Source organism: Engystomops pustulosus, chromosome 10, assembly GCF_040894005.1.
Source record: "Engystomops pustulosus chromosome 10, aEngPut4.maternal, whole genome shotgun sequence".
NCBI classification, from domain to species: domain Eukaryota; kingdom Metazoa; phylum Chordata; class Amphibia; order Anura; family Leptodactylidae; genus Engystomops; species Engystomops pustulosus.
The window spans coordinates 37,747,737-37,769,896 of NC_092420.1; the positions used below are offsets into that span (position 1 = coordinate 37,747,737).

At 37.6% G+C, this 22,160-nt stretch overlaps 1 protein-coding gene across 2 annotated transcripts; it reads left to right on the forward strand.

Moving 5' to 3' along the window:
- Positions 1-620: 620 nt before the first annotated feature.
- Positions 621-18,849, forward strand: GPRC5D (G protein-coupled receptor class C group 5 member D). 2 transcript variants are annotated; one of them, XM_072126641.1, is made up of 4 exons: positions 621-757; positions 5,123-6,054; positions 13,369-13,433; positions 15,289-18,849. In XM_072126641.1, the coding sequence occupies exons 2-4, from the start codon at positions 5,157-5,159 to the stop codon at positions 15,382-15,384; spliced, it is 1,059 nt and encodes a 352-aa protein (XP_071982742.1). In that variant the 5' UTR covers positions 621-757; positions 5,123-5,156; the 3' UTR covers positions 15,385-18,849. The 2 variants fall into 2 exon arrangements, with proteins under 2 accessions (XP_071982742.1, XP_071982741.1); XM_072126640.1 differs by having other exon boundaries at positions 700-799.
- Positions 18,850-22,160: the final 3,311 nt, after the last annotated feature.

Below are 22,160 nucleotides of genomic sequence, written 5' to 3' on the forward strand. Positions count from 1 at the left end.
GTGCATTGTTCTGCACTTTGCCGCGATTCACTAAGATCATGCGCCCGATATCTTGCATGTGTTGCTTCCCCAGAGTTCACCATTTTCTTCTGGATGTGTATAAGTGCATTGGATGCAACATAATTTGAATGTTCAATCTCGCGCTCAGTCCGAATCAGTCAGATTGTCCGCTGGCCTGCCCACCCTTTTCTGTTGCATGAAAGCCGCTGCACCAAAATCCGATCGTATGCAACACAATCCCCTTCTAAATACCTGGTGCCAATCCGGAAAATCTCAGGAAGTCTGACGAAAATGTGATCCCCAGACCCTTAGTAAAAAAGCCCCTATATCTCCTTCCTGTTTTATGATGAAATCAAATATCCCTCTTGTAGTATTTACCATGGTCCAGTGAAACTCTAGAATTATTTTTTATTACTGATGAAAATATTCACATTTTCCCCAAACAGCCATGTCAAGGTAACATTCACACCTATAAGAAATACATTAGGCTGTTCTTTTTACTGTCCATGTTTTGACATAAAACATACACGTGATATTGGTTGGGAGCCTTTATTCCTGTTGCCTGCCGTTAAACCTTCTTTAGTCAGCGCACACTTCTTTCTCAATACTGAATAGAGCTGTCAGACAGGTCCAGGTGTGTCTCTTCCTTGCTTTTCTTTCCAAATTCTAACACACCCTGTTTTGTGACTGAAACTACTTGAGGGTTTATAGATTGCTAGAAGACACTAGTTCCGCAGAACGCAGGAGCACTGACAAGGTATGTGATAGCATCACTGGGTGAGATAAGCAGTAGAATAAGGTAAGATGCAACACTATTAGGTGATGGGTAATTTCCTATGTAATTTCCTATTATTTTGTATACTGTTTTCAAATGTTTTATCCTCTTCAACCAACAAATTCCAAAGGTAAATTACTTATTTTATTTATAAAAATGTTGAAATGACTGTATGAGCTATACATTTTGTAAACATTCCAGCCTTTAGTAATGGGGCACTAGTTGCCCAAAAAAGAGGTTGGCGATTCCTCTGCTTTTGGATTGTGTGGTAGCTTACATAAAACGGTTTACAGAGAAAGTAATGTAATGTAGCTTTAGTGTTTGATACCACTGGATACAAAATTGTAATCATATGGATCCAAAAGTCCTAAACTCATTGTTAAAGTTATTTACCTGTATGAACATTACTTACAGGACAAAGGTTCATATAGACTGCAACTTAGAAAAAATAATCTATAACTTACTTTTATCACCACACATTGAAGCTTTATTTACTTAAACTCACAGTAATGATAAGGTTAGAATATTACATATCTACTACCCAAACAGTTAAATGCCTGTGGCATAAAAAAAAAAGTTACCTGCAATGGCTCCGGATTCCAGGACTAATGCCTTTCTGTATTATAATTTAAAATATCTATTACTATGTTAGTTGTAATCTCTAATTTTAGACATTACTTTTTACACTTGAAAATTGAAAGATGCGCAACACTTATATCTGAAATATATCAATTGGACATGTCAGGGCAGTTTTTCAGGTTTTGTTATAATTAAAAAATGTGTCAATTTATTAATAATATTGTTTTCATACTACGAACCCCTGATAATAAGCATAGGAGCCAGGACAATTCCTGTACCTGCAATTATTGTAACAGGCCTCTGTCCCCCATGATAAATGATGTTATGTGTACAGAATACATTCGTTTACTGGATACATCTATATAGAGTAGCTAAGCCTGCACTGCTAAGAATTTGGAGCCTCAGGCAGATACTAATAAACAGATATAAACTAAAAAATATATTTTTTTGCATCCAGATATAGTTGTTTTCTAAAAGAACTTGGTTTGGTCTACTGTATTTCATACTTTTGAAATTTATAATGCTATAGAAAGAGACAGTACAATTTAAACCTTCATTCCTTTCCTCAGTTAAAAAAGTAACATAACTGTTAAAAATCTCATTGACATCATTGTAAATTTTATGTCATCCTGTTATTTTTAGTTAGGCATTCATTCGTTATGCATTCATCCATTTTTTTAATGGAAAAATATTACAGTGGTTGCAGTACTTTTTTTTTACTTTTGGAAAAAAAAATGCATAATGGTTGTTATAATTTTTACATATAAATCAATGGGAGACAGTTAGAAACAGTGTCCTTTTTCAGTTATTACATGAGCTTTTTTAAGATACAGAAATAACTAGATTTATATAAACAGTCATATAGCAATTTTCATGCAGGACAATGCGCCCTGTCATACAACAAAAGGGTAAAGCTGTTCATTGAAACAGAAAACGTTGAAACAATGAAAAATGTTCAGCCTTTAAATTTTTTACTCTTTGTTTCATTAGTAAGATCAAAAAAGTGATTTTATTTACTCATTAATGTACACTCTGCATCCCATCTTGACAGAAAAAAACATGTTTGCATATAGGCCATATAACGTTTGAGTGAATGAGCCCTTAGAGTGATTTCACATTGGAGATTTTTTCAGATGAAAGAATTTTCACTAAACCCATTCGGCTTATGGACACTTACAGATTAATTTTCGGTTCCCGGCATCAGTGATTTTTCACTGATCCCTTACTGAACCATTCTTTTCAATGGGCCTTTTCACGCTTCAGTTTTTTCCACTGATTCATTGTTGTCAGTGAACACAAAAAAGAACCGGTTCTAAAATGAACACTGATCAGGGAAGAAAAACTTAAGTGTGAAAAAGCCCACTGAAAAGAATGGTTCAGTAACTCATCAGTAATAAATCACTGAAACCAGGAAGCGAAAACAAATCTCTATGTGTCCATAAGCCAAAATGGGTTCAGTGAAAATTCACTGATGTAAAAAAAAAAAAATCCACCCTTAGCTAGGTCTATCCTCGTGGACTCTTCACAGGAGACAATACTTCCACCAGGACCACAAGCTGATTACTGCAGCTTTTGCCAACTTGGTCTCTTTGACTTCCGGAGCACATGTGCACAGATTTAGCATGTTCTTTTTAGTGGAACTGCTTACACTGGTATTTAAGAAGTGTGCCATATTTGTGTCACATGTGACCGTTTTGTGGCAAGGCTGCACTAGGCATCATGCAACACAAATTAGGGGGCATTTCGGTGATCAGTCAGACCATGGGCGACATTTAACATTCAAGTCTGACAGAATTATATCCCAAGCCCCATGTTAAAAGTGCACCAAAAAAAAGTGGTGCAGTCTGCCGAGCAGGGAGCGCCAGAATTATGAAGAATGGGTGCCAGAAATCTTGAATCTGGCGCCCTCTGCGCACTACACAGGTAAAATACATTTTGTGCAGTTTGCACTGTTGTTAGTAAATGTGCCCCTGTATCCTTAAAATACTCGTAACTTACAGAATGGTGCCCCTGGACAACAACTGTATTTTACACTGTGCTTTGAATTAATATAGTGTTTAGTTTAGTGTTGTGTTTTTTGTGCATTTTTTATATGCATTTTCTGCATGCATTTTTTCTCCTTTAAGCTGAGGGAGTTCTGCATGAAAACTAAACGTTAATGCAGATTTGATGCAGATTTTCACTCTCCCATAGACTTCACTGTAAAAAAATATGCATGCAAAAATCTGCGAGGCCACACAAGAAAAGTAACATGATCATTATTTTATTTTTCGTGCAATAATTTCCACATGGAAAAAACACATTGGGGGACATGTATCATAGTTATGTCTTTCTGTGGTGAATTTTTTGATGTATGATCATGTCTTTTTACTTGTGATACATGTTCAGTTTTTCCTATCCTAGAAGGCGCAAATTTTGGCTTCTTTTTGAGACTTTTTGTTGCAAATGTCTCAAATCCACATGGACACAAGCCATGTGAGGGTGTTAAATGCAAGAGAGAACACTACTGTTAATTTAGGATTTGAGGCTGTGTCCTGCATTTTTATGCACTGTAGTCACACCCCAGGGAAATGACGACATATAAGGCTGTGGTCACACTTGGTGTTAAGGGTGCGGTCACAGGTTTGATTTTGATTGCGTTTTGAAACCTATTACAACATCTGACGAGAGGTGATTTGCCCAATTACATTACTGTTAACATTCGGATTTACAAAACGCACAGAGAACGCGATGTGAACACATGAGTTAACATTGCGTTAACGCATTTGTTTGTTAACGCAAGTCTTAACAGCTGTTAAATTACGCAAATTTCAGATGTTGCAAACAGCAAATCTCAGCTGTTTTAAACACAATCGTTAAATGTGACGTATGACTGTACCCTCAGACGTAACCAATAAATTAAAAAAAAAAATGTAAATGCAAATGCAAACATTTCTGAATTTTCAAAAAACAGGTTACTGTGCAAAATGTTAAACATTTAAAGCATGTGAAATAATTCCAATTTACATGTTAAAATAGGGTGCATAAAAAAATCCTTTCTTTGCACCTGCCCTGGACCAGGTGCAGATTTGCATCTGAAAAGTCGCAAAAACAAGCAAAAAATTGATACATAAGTAAAAGTCGCACAAAACATCTGGAAAACAAAGATACATAAGGCACACTGCACAAGGTGCTGACCAAGGTGTACTTTTTAAACGAGTAAAAAGTTGCAAAAACGACAAAAATGCGACAATTTGACTATCAGAAATAATGATAATGGTCCCCAATTGTCCAATACTTTTTAAAAATCACATTCACTTTAATGCTACTGTATCTCGCTGCAAATTTTCGGCAACAAAATCTGCATACAAAATAAGTGTGCAGATAGCCTTAGCGGTCCAGTCCTCTTAAGTTTGCTAAAAGGTAAAGTTTGCTCATTGCATTTGCTATTCCAAAGATCAAAGGAGGAAATTAGAGGACATCTACCACCAGGATGAAGACTGTATGCAAATGTCCCAGAGGGATTCCAGGCTCTCTTAACACCAATGGAGTCTGGAGCCCCTAAGGCTCATTTGCATACAGTCCTTCATCCTGGTGGTAGATGTACTTTAAACTGTGACCAAATAGAGGACTGGATCCAAACTTCACTTTCCTAGGTAATATGATGTCGTTAATTTGACAATTCTATTGTTTATGAATACAAAATAGCATCCATAGATATGGATATAGACTTGTTTGATTGAGTGTTTTCAATCAGTAATCTTTACTTTTTATTTTTTTTCATCATAGGATCTGGCACACCTGGTTACATGCTTAAAGCAAGATGTCTTGTAATGTTGAGCCGGACTACCAATACTTGTGCAGCACATGGGGAATTGTGGTGGAAACACTGGCTGCAGCTGGGATTGTTTTTACGATCGCTCTCATGCTAGCACTTCTTATTATGGTACCACGTATTTGTGACGCTGCCAAAAGGGCTTTGGTTCCTATTCAATTCATCTTCCTCATTGGCACATTTGGAATCTTTGGTCTTACATTTGCCTTCATCATCAGACTAAATATCCGTACTTGCCCAACACGTTTTTTTCTATTTGGCGTCCTATTTGCCATCTGTTTTTCTTGCCTTTTAGTTCATGCTAGTAAATTAGTTAGACTGATCCGGGGTGGACTAGGTATGTTATGGTGGGTAATGATAATGACAGTCATTGCCCTTTCACTTGTGCAAATTATCATAGCAATTCTTTATGTAGCAATCTATCTTGGTAGGAATATGAATGAATGTGTTCTGGGTACGGCCAATCTTCAACAACGCAACATTGACTTTGTTCTCATACTTATATATGTTTTGGCATTGATGGCTGTCACACTCCTAATATCAATGATTGCTATGTGCGGGCCTTGTAAATACTGGATAAGACATAGTATCCATATTTTTATAACCATGTGTTTTTCAATTGCCATTTGGGTAGTCTGGATAGTAATGCTACTAAGAGGAAATATATCGCTGGGCAAGAATCCTCAGTGGGATGACCCTGTAAGAGCCATAGCTTTAGTAGCCAATGGTTGGGTTTTCCTAATCTTTTACATGATTCCTGAGCTTTGTTTGATGTCAAGGCACCAATCAGATTGTGCCAAACAAATTAACCACTCACAACCACATCTTCTTCGGCAACCTGTTGGAATAGATAACCGTGTATTCACTCAAGAAGATTCATCCCAAGGTAGGTTTTTTAAGTGCTCTCACTATGCATAATTTTTGTAGATATTTTAATGTAATAATGTAAGGCTTCTAACTTATCTTTGTTTTTTCGCATTGCAAATTTGTGTAAAAGAACATTACAAAATAACAACTTTAATATTTTTTTTAATTGGTGTCTGATGTGCTGCGAAAACATATGAACTTGTAAAACAAATATGAACAAAAAAAAAAACAATGTGATTGACATTGCCTGAGCTTCGGTGTGTGTATGTATATATGTGGAAATGTATGTATTATGTGGAAATGTGGAGAAATACATTCTGGATGATCTACTTTGTTATGCATACACGTAAGACCTTCATGAAGTCTGTAATCTTAAAATACCATTGGATTGTAGAACAAAAGAATTCTCAATCAACATTTTAATCAAAACAAACATTGACCCATTCTCAGAAAAGTTCAAGTGGATCTTTGAATCATTTTACATTTATTTGTTGTGAAATCCAATGTCTGAATTAGGGCTTGTTCACACATTCCTTTGTTTAGTATGCTATCTGTGATTTTCAAGAAGAGCATACTGACCCCTATTAACTCAGTCCATTTTGGGTTAGTGTTGTATCGGCCGCTGTTTTCTTTCACATTTGTTCACTAGTTTTTTTTACATCCCCCAAATGGCCGCTGTTTTCTTTCTTTTCTTTCTTTTCTTTCCGTGCACACAGCATTACAAATACATATACGTCTTCCCACTCAATGTTCTATGTGCCCTACAAGTACTAAAAGGGGCAGATCCATGGTACAAATTAATAAAACCAAATTCACAGTTAAAAAGTATTTTTTATATTCACAAAACTAATGAAATGAAGCTCTTTGTATAAAATCAAGCCAAATAGTATCAATGCCCAACCCCAGGTTTTTAATTGCATTTTCCAGGGCAAGCCTCAAACTTCTACACACCTTCTAACATCCAAATCCCCCCCCCCCAAAATATACAAAATACTAAAAACATCATATATTTTATTATTCTATTATCGGTTTTTAGTTAAAACTTTTTATCTTCCCATATTTTCCATATTCAAATGGGGAATTCAAAGGAAATCAACCCCTCGAAAATCCAGTATTGTAACCAAAACTAGTTATTGTTGAACATTTTCATCCAGATGCAGGTTCAGGTCTTCATTAGTCATAAAACCTTGTAAATTTACAAAAAAGGTTCTTTTAAAATTGTGCTAACGTCACACAGGGCACTCTCCTGCGTATTTCCTCTCCACCCCCCCCCCTCCTATTGTACTACCTGGGAGGTGGTGCTCCCTCTGCTGATAATTGTGCTCCCTGTCCACCTACTCCATCCCAATCCCCTGCCCTAGAGCCACGTGATGTCACTGGCAGTTGACCCCTCCTCCCTACATAGGAAACAGCGGCGCACGGCCGCACACTAGCAAAAAGATACGGCATGCTCGATCGCTTTGTACGTCGCGGATCGGTCGCCACACATTGCCGTCTATGGGGACGTATATATCGCCGCAAATTTGCGGCTGCATGTATGTCCCCATGAACGGCCGTGTGAATGAGCCCTAATGAAGATCTGAAGCTGCATCTGGATGAAAATGCTGACCAGTAAGTAGGTTTGGTTACAATACTGGATTTCCAAGTGGTTGATTTCCTTTAAATCACTTTCAATATGGAAAATTTGGAAATATAAAATGTTTTAACAAAAAGATAATAATAGAACAAAAGAATATGTTGTTTTTACTATTTTGACCTCATTTGTTTAGAATGTGAATGCTATCTTAATCATATAAGGTGTGTAGAAGCCAGAATCATGCCCCAGAAGAAGCCACAATGGGGGACATTTATCCTACACCAGTGCATGATAGGCCCGCCACCGCATATTCCCAGCGGGATACCGCCTTCAGACAGGGCCAGACATTGAAATAAACGCAGCCGTGAGTGCACAGGCACTGCGACAGTAACTCCCCACGCCAGCCCACTCATGGCTGGCTGCGCCCTCCGTTCAGCAAGCCACGCCCCCCCATTCACGCCCCACTGTCATGAAGGGGGCGGATTGGGGCAAATAATCGCAAGTGCTAGCAATAAGCTAGCATTTGGGATTATTTCAGGGCCTCTGCGCCACGTCACTCCTGATAAATATGCGCCAATGTGTCAATTATGCTATCAGGCTTCATTTTATACAAAGGTGCTGTATTTCATAATTTTTTTTATTGGTTTGCACCATGGACCTGCTCCATTCTGTATAGTAAGAACTCTGTGGGAGAGTGAAAACATGTATTTCTACTGCTGTGTCCATGGGTCAATACTAAACATGAAAGAAAGAAAGGACAACGGTTCTGGATTCCTTGGATATAAAAATCTGACCGGTGTCTCTTCATGTAATAATAACTTTTTAACTTTTCTTACTGATTTTGAGATTGTTTTCCGGTGACACATTGTAGTTTATATTAGAAGTATAATTTTTCTGATTGGTTGTTTTTTTTTTTTTGTAAAAATGTAACAATTTAGGAAAAATTTGAAAAAATGCAATTTTCTAGCTTTTAAATGTTCTATTTTTTAGACAAAAAGTATCAATAATTTTTTTGTTTGCTTATTTTTTTTACACATTTTAGAAGGTTTATAGTTTTAATAACACATTCTCAAATTGCGTGAACCACTACCTCCTCCAAACACGTGTGCACTTCATCCTCTACACAAGGTGTGCACTACTAAATCCTCTACATACGCCATGGGGGGCATAACGCAAGGAAAAGCAGACTGTGGTGGAAACAATGCAAGGAAAAACGGACAATAGGGGGGTGTAATAGTGATTGTCACAGTACCTACAGGACAGATCATACATATCTCTCCTACACTACCAAATGCAGAATGGGGCGTTGGAGAACGGCAGATCTGTCCTGACATGATCTGTCATGACGCAATCTGTTATGACCCGATCTGTCGTGACTGAGATCAGTCATGACATGTTCTATAATGACTGAGATCACTGTCACTGGCCAGTCTGTGTTGACTGTCCAGTTTCAGCAATCGACATCGCAGGACCAATCAAATTGGTCCTGTGATGTCGGCAGGTGGGTGTCGCCTTGAGATTCCCACCCCATACAGTCGTCACCTTGTGGCGAAACAGGGTGACGTCACAGAATCAGCAAGCACTCGCATTCGATATCTCGGACACTGAGGCCCCTTTCACACTTGCGTTTTTCACGCGCGTTTTCTGCGTGTGCTTTTGACGCGCAGAACTTGCATTGCACTCTGACCCATTGTAATCAATGGGTCTTTTCAGACTTGCATTTTTTTTCACGCACACACGCGCGTTTTTTTTAACGCGCGTTTAAATCTCGACATGCTCTACTTTTGCAAGTCACGCGCGTGAAAAACGCACCATACAAGTCTATGGAGATGCATCAAAAACGCATTGTACTCTGAGACACTTGCAAGTGCAATGCGTTTTTCACGCATCAATTGCCATAGAAAAGATAGAGCTCAGTCCTGAGTCCATTTCACGCGCGTTTTCTGCGTGTGAAAAACGCATTGAAATTGCATCAAAAACGCGCGTGAAAAACTGAGACACTGAACAAACTCTGACTGAAAACTGATTGCACACTGATGCAAAATGCGCGTTTTTCACTGACCAAAAACAGATCGCACCCTGATCAAACTCTGACGTGAAATGCAACGCGAGTGTGGAAGGGGCCTGAGTGCTCTATCACTGCGCTCAGCGTCCGATATATTGGACCCGGAGCGTGAACCGGTTAATCACATCACATTCAGTTTCAGTGACACCCAAAGCTGCAAGGAATGTATACAGAAAATACAGTATATTGGAAACTTGTATAAATTACTGAAATAATATCAAGTTTTTTTCTGGAAGTGGGCAACCCCTTTCATGTTTTTTGTGCTGTAAAAGATGTAAAGTCTTTGATAAAGGAGGAACAGGTTACTGTGCAGCAACTTAAAATAACTATAGGTATGTGTTTTAGTTAGTAATTAATTATTTTTATATCTGTGTTATAAGAATGTTAAGGGGGAAATGCTTAATATTGGTAAAGGTAGACATTGTTTGGATTTCAGGGTTAATAAAAAGATCACATCTTTCATGACTCACTACTAACTGGAACAAACCCATGACAGGGCAACTTGTTTTTGACAATAGATATTTAAAAGGCAGGCGTAACATTCAAAATGTGCAGGTGTGTCTATTCCTGAGTTATGTGTTATAAATAGGTACATATAAATCTTTGTTCCTCTCTCTGATCTGATTTCCGAAACATGTATATAAAAAATATACCTTACTATTTGCAGATGAGGAAATATATACAGTCATGGCCAAAAGTTTTGAGAATGACACAAATATTATATTTTCACATGATCTGTTGCCCTCTGGTTTTTATACGTGTATGTCAGATGTTTTTTATCACGTACAGAAATACAATCATATTATGAGTAACAAAATCTTTTACTGACAGTTAGAATGAGTTACTGCAGCAAGTCAATATTTGCAGTGTTGACCCTTCTTCTTCAGGACCTCTGCAATTCTCCCTGGCAGCTCTCAATCAACTTCTGGACCAAATCCTGACTGATAACAGTCCATTCTTGCACAATCAATGCTTGCATTTTGTCACAATTTGTTGGTTTTTGTTTGACCAACCGTCTCTTGATGATTGACCACAAGTTCTCAATGGATTAAGATCTGGGGAGTTTCCAGGCAACGGACCCAAAATCTCTCTGTTTTGTTCCCTGAGCCTTTTAGTTATCACCATTGATTTATGGCAAGGTGCTCCATCATCCTGGAAAAGGCATTGTTGATCACCAAACTGCTCTTGGACCATTGGGAGAAGTTTCTCTTGGAGGACAATCTAGTACCATTCTTTTTTCATGGATGTGTTTTTAGGCAAGACTGTGAGAGAGCCGATACCCTTGTGCAGAATATTAGTCTGTCCCTGATGTTTTTTCTGGAGAGAAGTGGCTTCTTTGCTGCCCACCTGCCTGCTGCCCTTTCTGAGCAAGCTCTGCACTGCTGGTAGCCCGACCCCGAAGCTGAAACACTTTTAAGAGACGGTCCTGGTGCTGGCTGGTCCTTCTTGGGCAGCCTGGAACCTTTTTGGCAACAATGGAACCTCTCTCCTTGAATTCCTTGATGATGCGATAGATTGTTGACTGAGGGGCAATCTTTCTAGCTGCGATACTCTTCCCTGTTCAGCCAGTTTTGTGCAGTGCAATGATGACTGCCAGCCTCCTTTTAAAGTGTCCAGTGGTGTGATTCTTACTTGATGAGGAGAGGGCTTGAGATCAATCTGTCATGATTAACACCCACACCTGTGTTATTGGGGCAATCACTGAAACCATGTCAGCTGCTCCTTTTAAGGCAGATCTGCAATGAAGTTGAAATATGTTTTGGGGGAAAAGTTAATTTTCTAGGCAAATATTGACTTAGCAATTAATTGCTGTTAAGCTGATCACTCTTTATAACATTCTGGAGTATATGCAAATTGCCATTATAAAACCTGATGCAGTAGACTTTGTAAAAATTAACATTTGAATCATTCTCAAAACTTTTGGCCATACTTTTGAAAACATAGCACCTGTTTTCTCTGCTTCATTAGTAAAAAAACAGGCCTGTCATCAGTGTTTTGTGGACCCATAGACTTCTATGTGAAAGAGCCATTAGATACTTGTTGAGTTGTTTAATTGATTATAAAAGGTCTTTTTAACAAATATCCAAGGTTATCCAGAGTGTGGCAAAACAGACACTTGTTTCTTTTATGGCAAATTGCCATGAATTAAAAAAAATTAAAATTCTTCCTTTCTCCTGGTAGGGATCAGAATGATCCCTAAATCAACATTCTATATTAACCCCTTATCTTTGCACATGTTTTACACGTTAATGCCTAGACCATTTTTAAACATGCTATAACTTTTATATCGTGCTATTAAAGCACGATTTCTGACTCATATGCCTGCTGGGGACCTTTGTGATTCATATGCCCTACTGGTGACCTTTTATTAACTCTTTCTATGCACTATATTTATTAAAAGAACAAAATCTGACTTTGTTTTTTTTGTAATAAAAATGTTTTGCCTATATCATGGAACCTAAATAACATGATGGCCCACATTTATCTAAAGTCAGGCAGACTGCCTTAGTGCAGTTTGCCTCAAGAATCTGCAGGGTGCATCACACTAGTGAATACTGGCACATGGTCTTCAATTATCTGGCGCACCCTGCACTGCTTGGGAAGTGTGAAACACACAATTTTATAGAGTCGCTGTATTAAATGGGTCACAAACTCTGACTAGGCACCAGGACTCCCCTTTGGTGTCCATTTTTTCTGTCTTGTCACAAAACTGGTGCAGACACTTTATAAATGCATGTGCAAGCAGATTGCATGTTCTTTCTAGTGCAGTCAGACAGAAAACTGGCGCAGTCAGTTTAACCCCTTACTGAGGTGTGATTAGTACATTACACGTTGGTTCCTGCTGTATGGTGAGGGTTAACTTATTACTTGTCTGGAAATACATTTTATTAGTTTCATGAGATTCACAGTGTAAGGTAGAATAATAAAGCCTCTCTATTTTCACTGTCAATTAAAGTAAGCAATAAGCAAGTCCTTGTTTCCTACAGTAAATTGCACAATCATATATACTTTATATCTTAAAGTTAAGTGAGTTAAGAACAAGCCTATTATAAAGGAATTATCAGTGAACTAGGAGTGGTTATGAACATATGGCTCTCTTGTTTTCAAGATGACTACTTTATGACTTAAGGAGCAGTTTTAATTATAATGACTACAAATATGAGGAATGTTAATCCCAACCAATCCCAATGTACATTTTACAAGCAGCTGTTAAAAATCTGCATTAACAGGTGATAACGGTAAATCAAACATTTGGAAGGGACGGTGTATAAAAATATGACAAGGAAGTGCTCTATGACTTACAGACCACTTCCTGCAGCCATATTTAGTGAAAGCAAAAAAGTAACAGGATAAGTTTTACCAAGTAACACTTGGCAAGTTTCCGACTTATGCTGAATTTATAGTCAAAATTTGTTTCCTGGGTAATAATTTTTTACCTCTGAGGAATGCACATGGTAATTACCAGTTTGCCAAAAGGTTAAGGCTGTCGGTAGAGGGGGCATGTGTATTATACAGAGTACACCTGTAGTTAACTGGCACAATAAATGCTGACATGGATGCCTCCATATTGCTGTGGGTATGCAATTCCCCCTCTTCCCTTGCGGTCACATCATTAGGAAATACTGATGAGTTAGCTAAATCTAGAGAACTGTACTTCCTAGCTGCTGACAAAGATTTTTTTCTCTTCACAGTACAAGATTCTGGAAGGAGCTCACCATCTTCTATTCCCCGGTTTGATGCAACTTTAGCAATGAGGGTAAGTATTGAAGCTTAGATAATATCCCTTAATTTATATTGCTTCTTGAAATGTTTTTACAAAAATTATTTTTATAAAAATATTATATTAAGTGTATCAATATTACCAAGCAGGGTCCATGTAAGAACCAATAAAACAACACTTCTATGATAATCATGGCCAGAAAACTGTTTTTGGGACATAAGGAAAATTTCAGTTTTTGGGGTGGGGGTCTCAATGATGTCTCTACGCTGGGTCTACGCTGGATCCTTCGTCGCTCCCCGAGATGAGTGGAGTAGACGGCCGTGCATGTCTGATCTGCTCCATTTATCTCTATGGATCTGATGGAGATTGCAAGCAAGTGCTAAGGCTAAGGGAACATACATCTAATATATTATTAATCATGTTGTATTAATGCAGTAATAAAAATCCAATAATAATATGAAAATATATATAAAATGGTTAAAAAAACCCAAAATGGTACCAGTAAAAACTACAATCCAATCTGCAAATTATAAGCCCTGAATCAACTCCTTCAATGGAAAAATGTATAAGGTTTAGAAGATGGAAATGAAAGATCAATTATCTTCTCAAGAAAGGGTTTTTTTTAAATTGTATAACATTAACATAAGAGAAACCCCAATAAAAACTATGTATCATCATAATCATACTGACCTAGAATAAAAGTAAGACACAATTTATACAGAATGGTGAAAAATTAAATATTAAAATAACTATATTTCCCATTCAGAGAAAGTGACCCAATAGAATTTAGTCTAAACCAGGGACATAAACAAAAAAAAAAAGCTATTATTTTAAAAACTTGACTTGTCCTTAAGGCCAAAACTGGCGGACACCCTGTAGGGGTAAAAATCATCTCATGGGCTATCGTATGGGAATAAGGTGGCTAAAATGACAATAATATTCAAAGCCCATTGACACAACATCGTTTTCGGATTTCTTAGCATAACATAATATACTTTGGTATTTTTGGAATATTTTAACCATATTTATAGTTAAAATTACAAATACTGAAAATAAAATCGTTTCAGGATATAGTTATCTTGCAAGTCAACAATGTTCCCAAATCGTTAAAGTAAGATGGTATAAATATGAACATTTCCCATGCCTATTAATATAAGTATACATATATCTATGATATAACATGTTTACTGTGATTGTCTACCAAACAACACCCAAATTATATGCCTTTTCTGTCATTAAGTCAGTCTATTTGCATACTTTTAGTGCCTAAATTTTGACAGTTTATGATAGAATCCACCCTTAGTAATAAAGGTTTTGCAATGTGCTGTCAATAAATGACTCAGGAATAAACCCAACTATATAATTAACACTGCTATGTTTCTAATCAGATTAAACTTGTTAGCAAAAACTATATTGCTTCGGTTTTTATTGTATTGTGTCAAATTTAAACTAAGTATATGTTACTTACCCATATTTTGGCACAAAATAGAAGTCTGCATTTATAAAACCAGCTTTGGGGTTTTATGGAGGATTAAAGGCCTACATTTATGGTTGCAGTATGGCTGTGTCTAGTATCGCAATTTAGCACTATAAACTTGAATAAGGAAATCCTGCAAAAGTAGGTCGAAAAGATTGGAAATATTTCAGGGGAGGCTTTTAGTTAAAGATAAAAAAAATGTTTAGTTTTTTTCCTCTTCTTTCTTCAACGTCTCCAAATAAAATATCATTGAAGGCAGAACACATTATAAAGGTCGCTATTTTGTACCAATGACAAATATATAAAAAATTTAGTCTTTCAATTTTTTTAAAAACAATTTAGACATTAACTGCTATTGGACAGCAAAATAGTATTATAAACCTTGTATAAAGAGTTTCTATTTTTCATTCACAGGATATGGAACCTGCGAAGGAGTTCTCTATACCTCGTCCTCAACAGCGCCCCAACTCATATATGCAATATCGGACCCATGACTTGAGCCAAATGTAATGCTCTATTGCACTGGACTTGCCCTTGGAATCTGCACTATAGAGGTTTCTCAATTTTCCCAGAGAGATGAAATCATACAGCATAACAATAGGTCCCAAGAGAATATGGAAAAGCACTGTTCCTTTTTTTTGGAGAACCTTTTCAAATAATCTGAGATTGTGCATATGACAAAAGAAAATCACCTGATTTGCTACAGATTTTTTCCACTGAATTTTCTTTCCATTACTAGGTTGTGAGTTGAAGAAAATAACTTATATATTTCTTTATAGTGATTGGAGTGCAGTTTTTTGGGTTTACAGAGGAACACATCGTTGGCCATCTTAGTAAAATATTATAAAACATTAATACCCTCTCAGTGGCAGAGTCTAGATTAAAGGACATCTACCAAAAGGATAAGGGATTGTAAACCAAGCACACAGACATACTTGTGCGTGCCTCTTCTGGCAGGACCTGCTACTCTTTTAGCCTCTTATGCAAATGAGCCTGAGGGGCCAGGCTCCATAGGTGTTAATGGAGCCTTGAGCCCCTCAGGCTCATTTGCAATAATGTTTAAAGCCTATTTTTCTTTAAAACAAGGGCATAGGAAGCTTAATGAAGAGCGGATCCTGCCGAAAGGATTACACACCAGTATGACTGTGTGCTTGGTTTACAATCATTGATCCTGGTGGTAAATGTCCTTTAAGATTTTAAAAATTTTATTAATAATAAGAATAAAAGCACTTAATTTGGTATCAGGGAACTCAGTTCCCTGTTCACCCAAGAAATGGAGGTTCTAGTGGTCCCTATGGACATTGCTAAGTGTCTATGGTGGCACAACCCCAATAATAATAATAACTATATTATTTCTCAGTGTCACAGTGCTCATAAACATTATATTGTTGTCATACCCCGCTGAAATAATTCATAGGCCAGTTTCTCACTACACTACATTACTGCAGTCAGTATTGGTCAGTAAATATCAGAAATAAATTAACAAAAGGTATACAAATCTTTTGATATGATTTGTCCATTGTATTTACTCCTGCTCAAATACTGACCAGAATACTGGGGTGCAACATTGTTCTTAGGTTAAATTCACATCTGCATTGGAGGATCTGTCACATATCATTCTACAATCACATATGAAATAGAAGTCCCATAAGCCTCATTAACATCACCAGATTTTTTTAGGCCCTGCTGATTTCCATAATTTTATACATTAGCTTCAGTATTTTTTTATTGTTCTATTACTATAACTTATCTTATGTTTATGAGCATTGGAGGATAATGCTTCTGGGCATTTTGATATACAATCTTACTCAGCTAATCACAAAACCATGTACCTTACAAAAATGTAATTTAAAAGCTGCTATTGGCACATTCCTGTAGAGCCCTGGTAACTATCTGACCCCCTTCTTTTAGCTAAAAATAGTTTCCTTCACATTCCCAAAAAATCAGAGTTATAAACTTGCTTAGTATCTATGCATCTTTAGAGTGAATGGAGGTGTGTGGCTTAATGTCATGTGATTAGGGTGACATCGTCACAGGTCCTTTAGCCTCTTAACATTAGCAAACTCCTCTCAATGCAGGCTGCTGTGAATTAATGATTGCTTTGATTTGCTTATGATTTGCTTTGATTTCATGAGATATATGCTTGGTGTACAGTTTTCTAATGTTATAAGGCTAAATGACCTGCAATGATGTCACCCTGGTCACATGACTTTACCGCTGCATGCAGACATAGGGAAGTATAGCTGCTGGATTTAGCCAAAGAACTACATGCCCACCTTGATTTGCTATAGACATGCTTGGAGACCAGGTAAAATTATAAAATTGAATATATGGGAATCTGTGGGGAACAATGTTTAGCTAAAAGAAGGGTGTCAGTTAGTTACTAGGGTTCTATGGGAACCTACCACTAGCTGTATTTGTGAATAATGTGGTGACAGGTTCCCTTTAATCTTAAAATTGTAAGTCATAAAAACATGTTATGTAAAGTTTCAGTCAATCCTTCATCAACCAGCTATAACCTACATACTCTTTTGTGGCTTCCAAATATTATAATATTTAACCGTAATACATTTTTAGTAATACCCCTATCAGTATTTATTGTTCTTTTAAAATGAACATTGTTGATATTTATAATTTAATTTATAAAAATAATAAATGAGTGGAATTTCATCAGCAAGAATAGTATGCATCCTATAATAAATATAATGCACACTTCGATTTTACCAATTGCATTTGATTTTTCAATTTTAAAAATACTTACCCCATATTTAAAATGTACACTTAAATTGGAATTTGTATGTATTATCTGTAATTTAATATGGGAAAATGTTAACTTACATTGTGACCACTGGAGATAAAATTGAAATAGAACTACAACTTTGTGCTACATGTGAATTTTTTTACAAAACTTTATAAAAAATTCATTACATTTGAATGTTGCTATTTTATTACTTTTATGCCACACTTTTTGTGAGAGCCCATTCAAAAATAGTAGCTGTACTGCAGTAAACTGATCTAACCACTACAAAGAGAAAGGAGCTGTGTTCTTACTGCTTTATACTACGTTTATTAGAAGTGGAAAACAGCTGTTTTGTGGGGGAACCTATTATATAAATATGTTATGAATTATTTTATGAGAAACCCCTTTAGAGGAGAGTTGCATGTTTATACTAGAAGACATCTAAACGTGGATAAATATATGTATTGATATTATGTGTTATTTTTGTAGTTTTAGCTTTTCCAATATAATTTGTACTCATTTATGTACAACAAATGATTATGCATAAAGTGGATGTTCCACATTTGAATGGCATTAGTTATATACTGTAGTTTACAATTCTTAAATAGCTGTTTTCATTCAAAATAATAAACCCTTGTGCATATGGATTATTCCAACATGCTGGAAACTTGCAATGCAAATTTCCTTTAAGACAGTTCAAAAATATTCTTATAACACTATCCCTTAAAAAGGGCCTCTCACCCTAAAAAAACGCTCTAGGAGCTGCTTAGCTCCTATTGCTACCCCATTTTTAGCAGTGATAAACTGCTAACTTTATAGGAACCCTCCAATAAATCTAGCAGACAATGCTGGACCTAGTTTACAGCGGTGCAGTGTATTCATGAGGGGACAGATCGAGGGGTCCTCTTTAATAATACAATGTTTTGATTCTGTGTAAACAATAATTTTAGTTGTATCCTTGTGTAGCATGTAACAAATCCCTAATTGTAAACATATTTTGGGGTGTAATAGATGTCCAGTACAGATTAAAGGCAAAACCTATTTTTTTATTAAGAGCTTAGATACAGATACAGTATATAGCACACACTAAAGCTAATGTTATATTAGACTCCACTGTAAACAATTGTATTCTCTGCATTCATAAGTATTAAATCTCTTTTATGCATCTGTAAATAGATATATGTAATGTGTTAAATTATTTATCCTAAAACTGTAATAAAAGCATATACAAGAGAGTATTGTGTAATAATCTGTTCTGTAGTTTAACTCTGGAAATCAATAATTTCTAAGCAATAATCATTCTCAATAATGATAATGAAAGTTACGCTATCACTAGATCACATAACCATAAACTGATAAAGGTCACATTCATTTACGTTTGCAATCCGTTAATATTGCAATGTTAAAACATTGTAAATGGAATGTACAATCATTGCCAAAAGTTTTGAGAATGACACAAATATTATATTTTTACATGATCTGTTGCCCTCTGGTTTGTCTGATGTTTTTATCACACACAGAAATACAAGTGCAATCATATTATGAGTAACAAAAGCTTTTATTGACAGTTATTATGAGTTACTGCAGCAAGTCAGTATTTGCAGTGTTGACCCTTCTTCTTCAGGACCTCTGCAATTCTCCCTGGCAGCTCTCAATCAACTTCTGGACCAAATCCTGACTGATAGCAGTCCATTCTTGCACAATCACTGCGTGCATTTTGTCACAATTTGTTGGTTTTTGTTTGACCACCCGTCTCTTGATGATTGACCACAAGTTCTCAATGGGATTATGATCTGGGGAGTTTCCAGGCCATGAACCCAAAATCTCTATGTTTTGTTCCCTGAGCCATTTAGTTATCACCTTTGCTTTATGGCAAGGTGCTCCATCATGCTGGAAAAGGCATTGTTGATCACCAAACTGCTCTTGGACCATTGGGAGAAGTTGCTCTTGGAGGACATTCTGGTATCATTCTTTCTTCATGGATGTGTTTTTAGGCAAGACTGTGAGAGAGCCGATTCCCTTGGCTGAGAAGCAACCCCACACATGAATGGTTGCAGGATGCTTTACAGTTGGCATGAGACAAGACTGGTGGTATTGCTCACCTTGTCTTCTCCAAACAAGCTGTTTTCCAGATGTTCCAAACAATCAGAAAGAGGAATCATCAGAGAAAATGACTTTACCCCAGTCCTCAGCAGTCCACTCCATGTACCTTTTGCAGAATATCAGTCTGTCCCTGATGTTTTTTCTGGAGAGAAGTGGCTTTTTTGCTGACTTTCTTGACACCAGGCCTTGCTCCAAGAGTCTCCCCCTCACAGTGCGTGCAGATGCACTCACAGCTGCTTGCTGCCATTCCTGAGCAAGCTCTGCACTGCTGGTAGCCCGATCCAGAAGCTGAAACACTTTTAAGAGATGGTCCTGGTGCTTGCTGGTCCTTCTTGGGCGCCCTGGAGCCTTTTTTGGCAATAATGGAAAAATTAATTTCTTGATGATGTTATAGATTGTTAACTGAGGTACTCTTCCCTGTTAGGCCAGTTTTGTGCAGTGCAATGATGACTGCACATGTTTCTTCAAAGATAACCATGGTTAACAGTAGAGAAACAATGATGCCAAGCACCAGACTCCTTTTAAAGTGTCCAGTGGTGTGATTCTTACTTAATCATGACAGATTGATCTCCAGCCCTGTCCTCCTCAACATCCACACCTGTGTTAATGGAGCGATCACTGAAACGATGTTAGCTGCTCCTTTTAAGGCAGGGCTGCAATGAAGTTGAAATGTGTTTTGGGCAAAAAAAAGTTAATTTTCTAGGCAAATATTGACTTTGCAATTAATTGCTGTTAAGCTCATCACTCTTTATAACATTCTGGAGTATATGCAAATTGCCATTATAAAACCTGATGCAGTAGGCTTTGTAAAAATTAACATTTGTATCATTCTCAAAACTTTTGGCCATGACTGTAAGTGCAAATCAAATGTCACATGAAAGACTGGCCAAAGAGCACACATCCAGTAGCATATGGGAAATAGCACATAGAGAAATCTGCTGCAACTTTCACCAAAACATCTATGTTTTTTCTGCAGCCAGTTTTGAACCATGTGAAGCTGGAACACAGATAGTGGACAGGGGCCTGGGCCGTGGCAGTCAAATCTGCCTAGCGTACAGAAATATATATACCTGTGACAGCCGTGGTCCGGGAGGTTGGAGACGGTGATAGCCGGTTGGGTTGGGCGGGAGGTTGGGCGGGAGGTTGGGGCCACCAATAGCCGGTGGGTGAGGTTGGGCGCCACCGATAGCTGGTGGGACTAGGGCCGTTAATAAAACCAAAACAATGTACTCACCTTTCCGACGCTACCCGCAGCTCCGCTGATGCAGTCCGTCGAGCAATGACATCTTCTTACAGTCGGCGTTATTCATAAGGGAGCCGGCCGACACACCCCCAGCACGCCTTTGTTAGCGGGGACCTGTAGGAGAAGCCGGCAGCATTGCATAATTGCTGCCATCTCTCCGGTGCTGTGGGTAAGCTTGGCGTGGCCGCTGTTAGTGCAGCGCGGCCGGCATTGTGAAGAAGAAAATTAGTTAGTGTTGGTGCGGCGCGGCCGCATCGCGGAGGGCCGGCAGCGAATATGCAATGTATGCGATGCTGCCGGCTTCTCCTACAGGTCCCCGCTGACAGGGGCATGCTGGGGGTGTGTCGGCCGGCCCCCTTATGAATAACGCCGTCTACAAGCTTACAAGATACGAGAATCCGACCTCTTATTTAGTAAGGGGTCGGATCGGTTTAAATCAACTTTCAAAATCTGGTTGGGGAGATAGGGGCTGGGGGGAGGATTATGGGCGGGCACATTTGGTGGGGGTAATTTTTGGGGTTACAGATCCTCTTGGAGCCTGTATTGGACTGAACTATGTGCTGCAACTACAATCACTTGATTGCTTGAGGACAATGCAGTCACATGATGAGTTGGTTCAGGCACAATCGCTTTCACTGCACACAACACTTACATTTCATGCTTCAAAGCAACAGAAGAAGACACTTTATCAAAGTAAAATTATAATCTGTATATTCTTTAGTACTTAGAGACACATTTAAGTGTATATGTAGATATGTTATGAGTGCATTGCATATGTTAATGGTATAGAGTTAGTGGCTTAAGATTAGTGGGGTAGGGTTAGTGGGTTACAGTTAGTGTAATTTGCAAGAGGATTATTATGATACTGAAAAAATGGGACTAGCACTACTTAAATAGAGTCAAATGAATGGCGGTCAAAGCTATACCAAGAACTTCTAAGCAAAATGAAGACAAAGACGTATGCTATATGACCAAAAAATGTACAAATTTATTAGTATTATAATACACCACAACAAAAACAGACAATGGTAAAAACATCTAAAAGTGTGTACAAAGCACACAAATCCAACCAAGCAAAGCGACCAATCATATGATAGTGCTGGTCACCCTGCAAACCACCAGCTCCCCCTACCTACAGAGAGACCCCTCCTCTCCAAAAAAATGTGAAGATATATGCAAAGCACCGTGCTCACCCACAAA

What these genes read in the sequence shown, in the direction of transcription:
- GPRC5D (XM_072126641.1), top strand. Translation starts at nt 5,157, where the DNA reads ATGTCTTGTAATGTTGAGCCGGACTACCAATACTTGTGCAGCACATGG. An exon ending in TCAAGAAGATTCATCCCAAG is followed by an intron (nt 6,055 to 13,368) that starts GTAGGTTTTTTA and finishes TTCTCTTCACAG; the next exon opens with TACAAGATTCTGGAAGGAGC. An exon ending in ATGCAACTTTAGCAATGAGG is followed by an intron (nt 13,434 to 15,288) that starts GTAAGTATTGAA and finishes TTTCATTCACAG; the next exon opens with GATATGGAACCTGCGAAGGA.